General features: G+C 40.0%; 1 protein-coding gene across 1 annotated transcript; it reads left to right on the top strand.

The window, feature by feature from the left end:
• The first annotated feature begins 370 nt into the window (after positions 1–370).
• LOC107765607 (uncharacterized) lies at positions 371–2,053 on the top strand. The gene has a single exon (XM_016584272.2). It carries the CDS (start codon positions 671–673, stop codon positions 1,778–1,780), a length of 1,110 nt encoding a protein of 369 aa, XP_016439758.1. The 5' UTR covers positions 371–670; the 3' UTR covers positions 1,781–2,053.
• Positions 2,054–15,029: the final 12,976 nt, after the last annotated feature.

Raw genomic sequence — 15,029 nt, forward strand, 5'->3', positions numbered from 1 at the left:
AACTTTCATTTCTATTCACCTTCCTTCCTTTTCGCCCTCTCTAGGAGTCCTATCTCGAAGACTTTGACCATAAATATGGTGGGTTTCAGCTTAGTTGTGAAAATTGAAAATTCATTGGGTTAATCAATTTAAGGTCTTAATTTATAATATACTGTAAATGTATTTAACATATTGCAATAGCTAATATGCTTTATGTTTTAACTTACCAATTCAATATTTTTATGAACAATTATACGTAAATATCTTTAATCTAGAGTTCTTTGATGTTTTACCTAAGGTAAAATATAAATTACAGTGAAGGGTTGCAAGTTACAACCATTTTATATACAACTTCTTAAGAAAGAACAATCTCTGTCAAGGTTCTCGTATACCTATGTGAAAACTTTGTCAGTTCTCAAGGTAAAGTGATAAGATTTCTATCCCTTTATTAACTTCTTGTGTTCATCCAACCCACATGCAAACTCAACCAACCTTATTTACAAGTTTCATCTCTCCCCTCTTTATTACTCATCTTTTCATTTCTTTATTGCATGTAGGGTCACCATTCTCCACCCTCCCCCGACCCCCAATCTCTCCTTTTTTTCTTTCCTCGTAAGAACAGAAAGAAAAGGCTCAAAAGCATATACAGAAAAGAGACCTTTTTTTTGTTGTTCTCTCTGGAAAGTGAAGAATGGAAGAGGTTGAAGCTGAAGTTCAGAAGCTGCCTGAAAGGCTTACACCATGCAACAGTGGAAGAAGGAGAAGCTGTGACTGTGATTCTAACCATTCACCCGAATTTGAGTTTTGGATGGTCCGAAACCCGTCTTTTCCTCAGCCCAACCAACTCTCTGCTGACGAGCTCTTCTCCGATGGCGTCCTTCTTCCTTTAGACCTTCTCCAGTGCCCTTCTGCGGATGACCCACTTGAACCTAATGGGCCAAATACTTCTTCACAGCATAAAACTGAGCTTGAACCATCCGGGTCTGGTCGACCCGAACCCGAAACAGAACTCTCTGCGTCGATAGTCAATACGTCGGCGGGCGGCGGTTCTTTTACTTCATCAAAGCGTTGGAAGGACATTTTCAAGAAAACCGAGAAGAAAGAGAGTAATGATGTGAAGAAGAAGGAGAAGAGGAAAGAGAAGAAAGTTATAAGTGGAAGCAATGGGGTGAGTACAGGTGCTGAGCTCAATATCAATATTTGGCCATTTTCGAGGAGTAGATCCGCTGGAAACGGCGGAAGTAGGCCTCGGGTTACCGGTGGATCCGGTTTGGCCACCCGAAAGGTTAGTAGTGCTCCTTGTTCTCGGAGTAACTCAGCCGGTGAATCCAAGTCAAGAAAATGGCCCAGTAGTCCTAGCCGTGGTGGGGTTCATTTGGGCCGCAGCAGCCCAGTTTGGCAGGTCCGCCGGAATCTTGGACCAGGATCCGGTTGCCGGAGCTCCGATAACCTCGTGAAAACTGCTGAAAAACCACTCAGAAAAGAAGCCCCCCTATATGAAAGCAGCACCAAAAAAAAGGCAGTTAAAAAAGAAAGCGTTGAATGTCGCCGGAAAGTGTCGTCAACGGCGGCCGGTGGTGGTGGGCCTAAAGCTAGAGTCTTGAACTTGAATGTTCCTATGTGCATTGGTTACAGGAATCAGTTAAGTTGCAGAAGTGACGAAAACAGTGCCATTAGTGTCGCCGCCGCATCTGCCGGCGACGGTGGTGATCAGAGTGGTGTCGCGGTGACCAGTGAAGGGATACGCGGCAGTAGTAATCTATTTAATATCAAAAGCCTATTTACCAAGAAAGTCTATTAATTTAATACTGGTAAATCCAAATTAGTAATTACACACTTTTTTGAATATGTTAGTGTATCTATCGTTATCCTTCTCTATATTCTCATATGTAACTTTTTCTTTTTCCTAGAAGTGAAGTCCTAACTTTTGACGTTTGCAACTCTGCATTTGTGTAATATCTGGGGCTCAGTTTCCTCAACTTACTAGCTACTTCTGTTCAGTAGGCATACAGTACTCTTGTTATTGAGGTTGAATTCATTGTATAATTTATCCTACTTTAGTTTTTGCTCTTAATTACCTTCTTACCTTATTCTAATAAACTCCGCTTTCAGCTGACTGTTAACTGTTTAGTCTGTTTTAATTATTAAGCTAGTGATTGAGTTTCATATATTTTCCTTAGCGACGATGCTTGCAGAGAGGCAATTTTAATTTTTACATGAATTCTTCATCCTCATCAGATGGTACTAGTTTGATTATTTTGTGTTTTTTTTTTTTGGGTGTAAAGGCACTCTCGGCTAATACTACGATTTTTTATCTAGCACAATTATTGAATAATTCTGTCAAATATGAAATTGTCTAATATTTTTGTCTCTTCTAGAAGTAGAACCTTAGTTTCTAAATATTTTATTTAGCTTCATTGACGGTAGACCATATTTTTCAATGCAGCTATTATGTAGCACCCGTGGATTCCCAAATATTTTTTGAAAAAAACTGATTTGGGTGAAATTTGATTTGAAATATGTTTGGACATTAATTTTGGGGCAAGTTTTAACATGTTAATTTTTTTTTTCAGCTAAAAAATTTCAAATTTGGCTCAAAAAGATGTCTTAAGCTATATTTGAGATTCGAAGTTTTAGATTAATTCTATAAATAAATACATAGTTAAAATAGCAATATTTGGTAGTGGTACTTTGTTACACATTTGTATTGGATCTGGAACTTACACAGCTTCTCACTTGCCAGTTAAGGCATGGTCCATGGGGCGTTGGACATAACTTTCACTCTCCTGTTTCGTTACGTTACAGCCATAGCCTGGGGCAAAATAAAATTAAACCTTTACAGGTGCTTTAATTTTGTTCCTATATTGCGATAACGAATCTTAACTGCATGATATATATACTTTTTAGTAGATTGATATCGCCTAACATTCTTTCCAGCCACATGTTCTACGTACGTCTATATAGTGATTGAATTTTATCAGTTCTGAGTTAAGAGAATAGTTTTTGAAATACTATATATTTTACTCTATTTTTACTTGTCTTTTGTACGTGTGTATAACTTTGATCATAAATGTTTAGCTTTATAATGTCTTATTAAAATTTCGGCATAGTTGAATCTTTCTACGTTGCATTCAATCAAATATCATTCATCATCAATGCATTTATCTCATTCGAACTGGTTGTATTTTGGGGGATGAAATCTCTCTGTATTCATTATGTTCTATTTGGGGACAATCTAAATCCCTCGATCCATTTACTCTTTTGTTTATTCCATTTATTTTGAGGTATTATCACTTTTAGTCATGTCAGAAACTACATCTGATAGCTGAAGAAATATATAAAATTTGTATAATTTTTTTATATAACATACAAAATGTATATATTCACAAAAAATATAAAAAAATTATATATTTTTTCGTTATTATTTTTACCGTGGCTATATAGTGTCATTTTCCCATTTATATCTGTACCGTTAGAAACATATGCGAAATGAGATCCGAATCACTCTTCATGACAAGGATAATTAAAGAGGAAAATAACTGGTAGGTAGGACATACATGAGAACTAGTACGACCCTGAACCTTTCATTAATTTTTGTCCCCATACATAACATAGTGTGAGCTGAAAAAGTTGAATTAATCCAAATAGCCCCACCTAAGTATACCGATTATAAAGAGTAAACATTGAATATGAGCCGGTTTTGTGTAACAGCGTGGGCCAAGCCCAACCAAATACACTCGGCTATAAAACGTCTAAAGATGGGCTCGTTTCCGATATTTCAGCTCATGGGCCATTCTCTTGTATATCATTGAGTACTATGATTCATGAATTGAAGCAACACGAAGACTTTTATAACTACTAGCTTTAGTGTACGTATTTTGAACGTGAACTTTGCGTGTATCAATAAAATTATATATAAATATAAAATAATATAAATTATTGTGTAATACCGATGTTAGTATATAAATATAAAATAATATGACTATGTTAGTATTTAGATATTGACTCAAACGTAAATCATCTTTTAACCCAAAGTATTAATCAACATAATCTTTTATCCTAAAAAAATGAATTGGATGGTGAAAATAATAAGATTTAAGCGGAAAATAATTCTTCCAAAATTCTATAAAAGCATCAAAAATAAAAGTAACAACAAACTAAACCAAGAAAATACTGCCAAATGCTACAATAATATTCTATAAAACAAAAAAATAAAAAAGATTAAGGGAGTCACATGCTAAGGCGTAACTCATATCTCGTTTGGTGAGGAACAAAATAAATAATAAGTTACCTCGATATACTCGATATACTTTGTTGTGTTAGTTTTAAAAGATCCAAAACCTTCTAAGATATAGAATCAGCAACCTAAAACTTGGAGAAAGAAAACACAAAGGTTAGACAATACCAAGTGAAGAACATAAAAAAAGATGGTAAATAAAAGCAAAAGCACTAATAAGCAATAAAAGAGTTTGAATCACAATCAACGATTAAGACTTAATGAAAGTATCAAACTTGTCATATGGTGTCACGATCCAATTTCACCTATAGGTCATGATGACACCCAACACTATAGTTAGGCAAGCCAACTAATAAATTAAACATATATCGATAAAATTTAAATACAAGAAAAATATAAGACACCAAATTCTACCAATGTGTGTGCCAAGACCTAGTGTCACAAGTGTATGAGCATCTAGTAGATTATACAAAACCACTAATATTGTCTGAAATAAAAATAGACAGAATGAAAAATACAAGGAAAGACACTGGTAGCTGCAGAACGGCTCGGAAAGGCAGCTCACCATTATGCCCCTGGATAACGTGGGTGTAAGACGATAGGTCCCCCACTAGTACTTGCCTCAGGTCCTGCACAAAAAGTGGAGCAAGTGTAGTATGAGTACGTAAACAACGTGTACCCAGTAAGTATCAAGCCTAATCTCGAAGTGGTAGAGACGAGATGGCCGACTTTGACACTCAGTATGGGTCAATAATAATAATTGAAATAATTCTAGAATATCTAGATCAGCATGCTTCACAGAATATAATAATAATTTATTTAAACAGCAAAAATAATTAATTTTCTTCAATTTCAATAGATTTTCAAATTTATCAATTAGTCTCATTTACAGGAATAATAATAATCCCTTAACAAGCAGGAATAATAATTCATTAAATTTCAAAGATTTTTAATTTATCAATTAGCTTCACAAGCTGCAATAAACTATCAAAGTATCGTGTAATTATTATTATTAAGCACGATTTCTGCTGAGGTCGTACGACCCGATCCAGAGTTCCGTATACACTGCCGAGGGACGTGCAGCACGATCCATAGATGCATCTATCCTCCCGATGCGTTCCATAGATGCATCTATCCTGCCGAGGCGTTCGGCCCGCTCCACAAGAAAGGAGGACATTTTCTTATGTACCTCCAAAATGAGAGTATATTTATTATAAGATAAATTCAGGAGAAAGAACAATTTCTCTTAACAATTAATTAACTTAAACAGAAAATCAAGTATATGAATATACCAAATAATATTAATTAAATAAAGAATACAATTTACACAAGTAATTCATGCTTCGAGTCCTAAACTACCCGGACTTTAGCATTAATAGTAGCTACGTACAGACTCTCGTCACCTCGTGCGTACGTAGCCCCCACAATTAGCAATAATTATCCTCACAAGATTAGGCAAGAAACTTACCTCGTCTTGCTCCAATTTAATTCACTAAAAGGCATTTTCCACGATTATCCAACTCTGTCTGGCTCAAATCTAGCCAATAATTCGATACAATCACTAAAAATTATAGGAATCAGTTCTATAAGAAAATACTACATTTTAATAAAAATTCCGAAATAAATTAGAAATTCGTTCGTGGGGCCCATGTCTCGGAATTCGGCGAAAGTTACGAAATATGAACGCCCACTTAACCACGAGTCTACCCATACCAAAATCACTAAATTCCGATAACAATTTAGCCCTCAAATCCTCAAATCTATCCAAGAGGGTTTTCAAACTTTTCCAACTCAATTCACCAATTAAATGATAAAAATAGTGATGGATTCGGATAATTTAACCAATATTGAGTTAAAAACACTTACCCCATTATTTTCACTGAAAATCTCCCAAAAATCACTTAAATCCGAGCTCCAAATTATTAAAAATGAAAAATGGGACGAAGTTCCATTTTCATAACTTAAACTCTCTGCCCAGTGATTTCTTCTACGCGATCGCGAACTTCCTTACGCCATCGCGTAGCACAAATTTTACTGCCCAAACATTAACCCTACGCGATCGGGGAAAATCCCACGTGATCGCGAAGCACAGTTTCCGCAAGCCTATGCAATCGCGAGCCTCCTCACGCGATCGTGAAACATTAAGCGCGTGGCCTAGCTCCTCCACAGTTTCCCCTACGCGATCGTAAACAACTACACGCGATCGCGATGCACAAGCTGGCCTAACCTACGCGATCGCAAACGTGCCCACGCGATCGCATAGAACGAATTTTCAGCTGCCCAAAATAAGCCTACGCGATCGCAACCCCATTCATGCGATCACGTAGAACAAATCCACCTCTGTCCAAATTATTCTACGCGACCGCAGACCATCTTACGCGATCGCATATAAGGAAATCAGAAGAAAATACCAGCAATTATCAGTAGTGTTCCAAAGGGCCAAAGTGATCCGTTAGTCGTCCGAAACTCACCCGAGCCCCTCGAGACCTTAACTAATTATACCAACAAGTCCCAAAATATCATACGAACTTAGTCGAACCCTCAAATTACACCAAACAATGCTAAAACCACGAATCATCCCCCAATTTAAGCTTAATGAAACTTAAGATTTTCAACTTCTACATTATGTACCGAAACCTATCAAATCAAGTCTAATTGACCTCAAATTTTGCATACAAGTCATAAATAACATAACGGAGCTATGTAAATTTTCGGAACTGGATTCCGACCCCGATATCAAAAGGTCAACTCCCCGGTCAAACTTCCAAACTTAAATTCCTATTTTAGCCATTTCAAGCCTAATTTAACTACGGACTTTCAAATAAAATTCCGAACACGCTCCTAAGTCCAAAATCACCATACGGAGCTGTTGGAATCTTTAAAATTCTATTCAGGGGTCGTTTTCTCAAAATATTGACCGAAGTCAAACTTGGCCTCTTAAAGCCAACTTAAGGAACCAAGTGTTCCGATTTTAACCCAAACGCTTCCAAATCCCAAACCAACCATCCCCGCAAGTCATAAATCATTAAAAGCACATATGAAAAGTTTTATTTTAGGGAACGGGGTTCTAAAAGCTAAAATGGCCGGTTGGGTCAATACATTCTCTACCTCTTAAACAAACGTTCGTCCTCGAACGAGTTTAGAATTGTACCCGGAGTGCTGAATAAGTGTGGATATCTGCTCCGCATATCTTCCTCGGCCTCCCAAGTCTCTTCCTCGACTGGTTGGCCCCTCCACTGGACGTTTACTGTAGAAATCCTCTTGGACCTCAACTGGCGAACCTGTTTATCAACAATGGCAACTGGTTCTTCTTCATAGCCCAAACTATTATCTAGCTGAACTGTGCTAAAGTCTAACTCATATGATATGTCGGCATGATACTTCCGATGCATAGATACATGGAAAATTGGATGAACTCCCGATAGACTGGGAGGCAATGCAAGCTCATAAGCAACCTCCCCAACTCGTCTCAACACCTCAAATGGGCCTGTAAACCTTGGGCTCAATTTCCCTTTTTTTTTCCAAATCTCATGATTCCCTTCATCGGCAAAACTTTCAAGAGAACTTTTTCACCTACCATAAATGATAAATCACGCGCTTTATGATCCGCGTAACTCTTCTGTCTAGACTACGCTGTATGAAGTCGCTCCTGAATCAACTTTACCTTTTCCAAGACATCCTTCACCAAATCAGTACCATATAACTTAGCCTCACCGGGCTCAAACCACCCGATGGGCGAACGACATCGCCGACTATATAGAGCCTCAAATGGAGCCATCTCGATGTTGGATTGGTAACTGTTATTATAAGCAAACTCGGCCAAAGGCAAGAAACGATACCACTGACCTCCAAAGTCAATCACACATGCCCTGAGCATATCCTCTAAAATCTGAATTGTCCACTCTGACTTCTCATCGGTCTGCGGATGGAAGGCTTTGCTGAGCTCTACACGGGTCCCCAATTCACCCTGTACTGCTCTCCAGAAATGTGAAGTAAACCGAGGGCCTCTATATGATATGATGGAAATTGGCATACCGTGCAACCGAACTATCTCCTGAATATAAATCTGGGCCAACCTCTCTGAAGTATACGTAGTCACAACAGGAATAAAATGTGCCGACTTGGTCAACCTGTCAATAATGACCCAAACTGCATCAAACTTCTGCAAGGTCCGCGGCAACCCAACTACAATGTCCATAGTGATGCATTCCCATTACCACTCCGCTATAGTCATCTGCTGAAGTAGGCCACTAGGCCTCTGGTGCTCATATTTAACTTGCTGGAAATTTAGATACCTAGATACATACTCAACTATGTCTCTTTTTCATTCGCCTCCACCAATAATGTTGCCTCAAATCACGATACATCTTCGTAGCACCTGGATGAATAGAATACCGAGAACTGTGTGCCTCCTCTAGGATCTTTTTCCTTAGTCCATCCACATTAGGAACACATAGACGATCCTGGAGTCGCAGAATACCATCCGCTCCAATAGTAACTTCCTTGGAACCACCCCGTAGTACCATTTCTCGAAGAACCATTAAGTGTAGATCATCATACTGGCGAGCCTTGATCTGTTCAAATAGTGAAGACTGAGCTACAACACATGCAAGAACTCGGCTGGGCTCTGAAATATCCAGCCGCACAAGTCTGTTGGCCAAGGACTGAATATCTAAAGCCAATGGCCTCTTCTTTGCTGAAATGAAAGCCAAACTACCCATACTCTCCGCCTTTCTACTCAAGGCGTCTGCAACCACATTTTCCTTGCCCGGATGATATAGGATAGTAATATCATAATCTTTCAGTAACTCAAGCCATCTGTGCTGTCTCAAATTTAGGTCCCTCTGCTTGAACAAATGTTGCAAACTGCGATGATCAGTGTAAACTTCACAAGACACCCCATAAAGATAATGCCTCTAAATTTTAAGAGCGTCAACAATCGCAGCTAACTCCAAATCATGTACTGGATAATTCTTCTCGTGGGACTTCAGCTAACGTAAAGCATATGCAATAACTCACCCTTCCTGCATCAATTCACAACCCAAGCCAACACGTGAAGCATCGCAATACATTGTATACATTCCTGAACCGGAAGGCAACACTAACACTGGTGCTGTAGTCAATGCTGTCTTGAGCTTCTGAAAGCTCACTTCACAATCATCGGACCATCGGAACGGAGCTCCCTTCTGGGTTAATTTGGTCAAAGGTGCTGCAATAGACGAAAAACCCTCCATAAACTGACGATAATAACCTGCTAAACCCAGAAAAATCCTGATCTCAATCGCCGAAGTGGGACGATGCTAGTTCTGAAGTGCCTCAATCTTTTTGGGGTCAACCTTAATACCCTCGCCCGATACAATATGCCCCAAAAATGCTACAGACTCTAGCCAGAACTCACATTTGGAAAACTTAGCATATAGCTTTTGTTCCCGCAATGTCTGAAGCACCACTATCATATGCTGCTCGTGCTCTTCCTTACTGCGTGAGTAAATCAAGATGTCATCAATGAAGACAATGACAAACGAATCAATATATGGGCTAAATTCCCTATTCATCAAATCCATAAATGCTGCCGGGGCATTAGTTAAACCGAAGAACATCACCAGAAACTCATAATGATCATATCTAGTCCGAAAAGCAGTCTTCGGAACATCCAAATCCAGAATCTTCAACTAATGGTACCCCGTCCTCAAGTTGATCTTAGAGAACACCCTAGCACCCTGCAACTGGTCAAATAGATCATCAATACACGGCAACATGTACTTGTTCTTAATAGTGACTTTGTTCAATTGGCGATAATCAATACACATCCGCATTGTTCCTTCCTTCTTCTTCACAAATAATACCGGTACACCCCAAGGCGATACACTCGGTCTGACGAACCCTTTGGCTAGTAACTCCTTAAGCTGTTCTTTCAATTCTTTCAATTCTTTTGGAGCCATGCGATACGGTAGGATAGATATAGGCTGGGTATCTGGAGCCAAGTCAATACAGAAATCAATATCACGATCAGGTGGCATACCTGGAAGATCTGAAGGAAATACATCAAAGAACTCCCGAACTACAAGCACTGAATCAATAGCCGGAGTCTCTGCGATAATATCCCGAACATAAGCTAGATAAGCTAAACAACCCTTCTCAACCAGGTGTTGAGCCTTCATAAAAGAAATAACCTGATTAAATAAACTAACAGACGAACCCTTCCACTCCAGCCTAGGCAAAGATGGAATAGCCAAGGTAACAATTTTGGCATGACAATCTAGAATAGCATGATATGGAGATAACCAGTCCATACCCAAAATAATTTCAAAATCGATCATCTCGAGCAATAGGAGATCTGCTCTAGTTTCATAACCACAGAATGTAATAATACAAGACTGGTAGATCCGGTTCATAATAATAGAATCGCCCACAGGAGTGGACACACAAACATGAGTACTCAAGGACTCACGAGAAACACTCAGGAATGGAGCGAATAGAGGTGACACATATGAGTACGTAGATCCTGGATCAAATAATACTGAGGCATCTTTGCCGCAAACAGAAATAATACCTGTAATCACGGCATCTGAGGCCTCTACATCTGGTCTAGCCGGAAAAGCATAGAACCGAGCTGGAGCGCCAACTGGCTGGCCTCCCCCTGGCTGACCTCCACCTCTAGGATGACCCCTACCCACCTGTCCTCCACCTCTTTGTGGTCGGACTACTGGTGGAGCAACTGGTTCGGTAAGCATAGGCTGCTGACCCTGCTGTACTGGTCTACCTCGAAGCCTGGGGCAAAATCTACGCATGTGACTGGGATCCCCGCACTCGTAACAACTCTTCGGTACGATGGGATGCTGACTAAGAGTCTAGCTATAAGGAACTGAATACCCACTAGGAGGACCATGAATAGCTGGTGGGCGATAAGAACTCTCTGGTATAGCACTGAGATAAGGTCGCACTAGAGCACCTTGAGGAGGCGGTGATGCTGAATATGGGGGCCTGCTGGACTGCACTCTCACGAACTGACCTCTGCCCCCAGACGGAGCACCGCTGAACTCTACAGAATACCTAAACCGCTTATCTCTAGTAACCTGCTCCTGGCTACGCTGTCGTACACCCTCAATCCTCCGAGCTATCTCCATGACTAGCTCATAAGAAGTACCCATCTCAACCTCTCGAGCCATAGTGGCTTGAAAGCCAGTATGTAAACCCGCAACAAACCTCCGCAGTCTCTCCACCTCAGTAGGGATTATCATAAGTGCATGGCGAGATAACTCAGAGAACCTCGCCTCATAATCGGTCACTGACATCTGACCCTGCTGGAGCTGCTCAATCTAAAACCGCAACTCTTCCCATTGAGAGGGTGGAGTATACCTGTCCAAGAAAATACGAGTGAACCTGCCCCAAGTCATGGGAGGAGAATCTGCTGGTCTGCCAAGAACATAAGACTGCCACCATCTACGGGCTCTTCCCTATAGCTGAAAAGTAGCAAAGTCTACCCCATGAGACTCCAATATCCTCATGTTGTACAGTCTATCCTTGCACCAATCAATAAAATCCTGGGGATCCTCATGTCGCTTACCCCCAAAGACAGGAGGATGCAGGCTAGTCCATTTGTCCAATAGTTTCTGTGGATCAGCGGCTACAGCTGGCCTGGGCTCAGGTGTAGCTGCTGCCACTGGCTGGGCTAAACCCACGGGTAGTGCACCCTGGGTCTGATATACAGCAGTTGCCTGTCCATGAGCCTGCACGGTAGGGGTCTGTGCTCCCCCGCCCGTCTGAGATGTGGCTGGGTCTGCCGGAAATAAACCGGCCTGAGTCATATTGTCCATGAACCGCAACATACGACCCATGATATCCTAAAACCCTGGTGCAGATGTAAAATCCATCGGAGCTGGCTCTGTCACAGGCACCTCACCCTGTTCCTCAATAATGGGATTCTCTGCTGGACCCACTGGCGGCATAACTGGAACAGTCCTGGGACGTCCTCGCCCTCTACCATGGGCTGGAGCCCTCCCTTGGCCTCTGGCAACTGGGGGAGTAGCTCTTCCCTAGTCTGGAACCTCATTAGAGCGCGTTCTCACCATCTGTGAGAGAATAAAAGAAGGATATTTAGTACTACATTAATTGCACGATAGAATATGAAGAAAGGTAGTTTTCTAACACCCTATAGCCTCTCGAAGATAAGTACAGACGTCTCCGTACCAATCCGCAAGTCTCTATTATGTCTGCTCATAACTTGTGAGACCTACGTGAACCTAGTGCTCTGATACCATGTTGTCATGACCCAATTTCACCTATAGGTCATGATGGTGCCCAACACTATAGCTACGTAAGCCAACTAATAAATTAAACATATATCGACAAAATTTAAATCCAATAGAAATATAAGACACCAAATTCTACTAATGTATGTGCCAAGACCTGGTGTGACAAGTGTATGAGCATCTAGTAGATTATACAAAACCACTAATATTGTCTGAAATAAAAATAGACAGAATGAAAAATACAAGGAGAGACACTGGTAGCTGCAGAACGGCTCAGAAAGGCAGCTCACCACTATGCCCCTAGATAACGTGGGTGTAAGACGATAGGTCCCCCACTAGTACTTGCCTCAGGTCCTACACAAAAAGTACATCAAGTGTAGTATGAGTACGTAAACAACGTGTACCCAGTAAGTATTAAGCCTAATCTCGAAGTGGTAGAGACGAGATGGCCGACTTTGACACTCACTATGGGTTAATAATAATAATTAAAATAAAACTAGAATATCTAGATCAGCATGCTTCACAGAATATAACAATAATTTATTTAACCAGCAGAAATAATTAAATTTCTTCAATTTCAATAAATTTCCAAATTTATCAATTAGTCTCATTTACAGGAATAATAATAATCCCTTAACAAGCAGGAATAATAATTCATTAAATTTCAAGGATTTTTAATTTATCAATTAGCTTCACAAACTGCAATAAACTATCAAAGTATCGTGTAATTATTATTATTAAGCACGATTGCTGCCGAGGTCGTATGGCCCGATCCAGAGTTTCGTGTACACTGTCGAGGGACGTGCGGCATGATCCATAGATGCATCTATCCTACCGAGGCGTTCGGCCCGCTCCACAAGAAAGGAGGACATTTTCTTATGTACCAACAAAATGAGAGTATATTTATTATAAGATAAATTCAGGAGGAAGAACAATTTCTCTTAACAATTAATTAATTAAAACAGAAAAATCAAGTATATGAGATTTTCATCATTTAATATTTTTATCTAACAATTTACACAAGTAAAACAATTCACAATATATATCAAATAATATTAATTAAATAAAGAATACAATTTACACAAGTAATTCATGCTTTGAGTCCTAAACTACCCGGACTTTAGCATTAATAGTAGCTACGCACGGATTCTCATCACCTCGTGCGTACGTAGCCCCCACAATTAGCAATAATTATTTAATTTTAATCACCTATGAGGTAATTTTCCCCTCACAAGATTAGACAAGAGACTTACCTCGTCTTGCTCCAATTTAATCCACTAGTAGACCCTTTCCTCGATTATCCAACTCTGTCTGGCTCGAATCTAGCCAAAATAATTCGATACAATCATTAAAATTTATAGGATTCAATTCTATAAGAAAATACTATATTTTCAATTAAATCCCAAAATTAATTAAAAATTCGTCCGTGGGGCCCGTGTCTCGGAATCCAACGAAAGGTACGAAATCCAACAACCCATTACATTACGAGTCCAACCATACTAGTTTCACTCAAATTCGACTCCGAATCGATACCGAAATCTCGAAAATTTATTTCTATGAGATTTCAAAATTTTCCCCAAATTTCAATCTCAAAACACTAATTAAATGGTGAAATCAATGATATATTTGTGTATATAGACTAAATCCGAGTTAGAATCACTTACCCCAATGTCTTTCCTTGAAAATCTATCCAAAATCGCCTCTGCTCAAGCTCCAATTTGTTAAAAATGGCGAATGGGACGAATACCTTCTTTTTATAAAACTGCCGAGGCAGCCTTCGAAATTGGGCCTCGAACTGGGCCTCGATCTTGGCTTCGATCATGGCCATCGAGCCTGGATCTCGATCGTGGCTTCGATCATAGGCTTGAGCCTGGATCTCGGTCATAGCCTCAGTTATGGCATCGATCCTGGTCCTTCGATCATAGCCTCAATCATGGCATCGAGCCTGAGCCTTTGATTGTGACCCTCGATCTTGGGTCTCGATCCTGGCCCTCGAGCCTTGCCTTCGATCATGGCCCTCGAGCTGGACCTTCGACCATGGCTTCGATACACAACTCGAGCCTGAGCCTCGTCAACCCTAGGCTCGATACCTGGGCTCGATATCTGGGCTCGATATCTGAGCTCGATATCTGGGCTCGATCACAGCCCATAATGTCCAACAGAAGAGGAAAAAATTACTGCAGCTTTTTAAGTCCAACTTTTGATCCGTTAACCATCCGAAACTCACCCGAGGCTCTCGGGACCTCAACCAAATATACCAACAAGTCCTAAAATATCATACGAACTTATTTGAAACCTCAAATCACATAAAACGAAGCTAAAATCACGAATCATGCTCCAATTCAAGCTTAATGAAACTTAGAATTTCCAACTTCTACATTCGATGTCGAAACCTATCAAATCAAGTTCGATTGATCTCAAATTTTGCACACAAGTCATAAATGACATAACCGAGCTATGAAAATTTTTAGAACTGGATTCCGACTCCGGTATCAAAAAGTCAACTCCCGGTCAAACTTCCAAACTTAAATTTTTGTTTTAGCCATTTCAAGCCTAATTTC

This window comes from Nicotiana tabacum, chromosome 17 (assembly GCF_000715075.1).
Source record: "Nicotiana tabacum cultivar K326 chromosome 17, ASM71507v2, whole genome shotgun sequence".
NCBI classification, from domain to species: domain Eukaryota; kingdom Viridiplantae; phylum Streptophyta; class Magnoliopsida; order Solanales; family Solanaceae; genus Nicotiana; species Nicotiana tabacum.

Excerpts from the sequence above, each read along its gene's own strand:
- LOC107765607 (XM_016584272.2), top strand. The coding sequence starts at position 671 with ATGGAAGAGGTTGAAGCTGAAGTTCAGAAGCTGCCTGAAAGGCTTACA.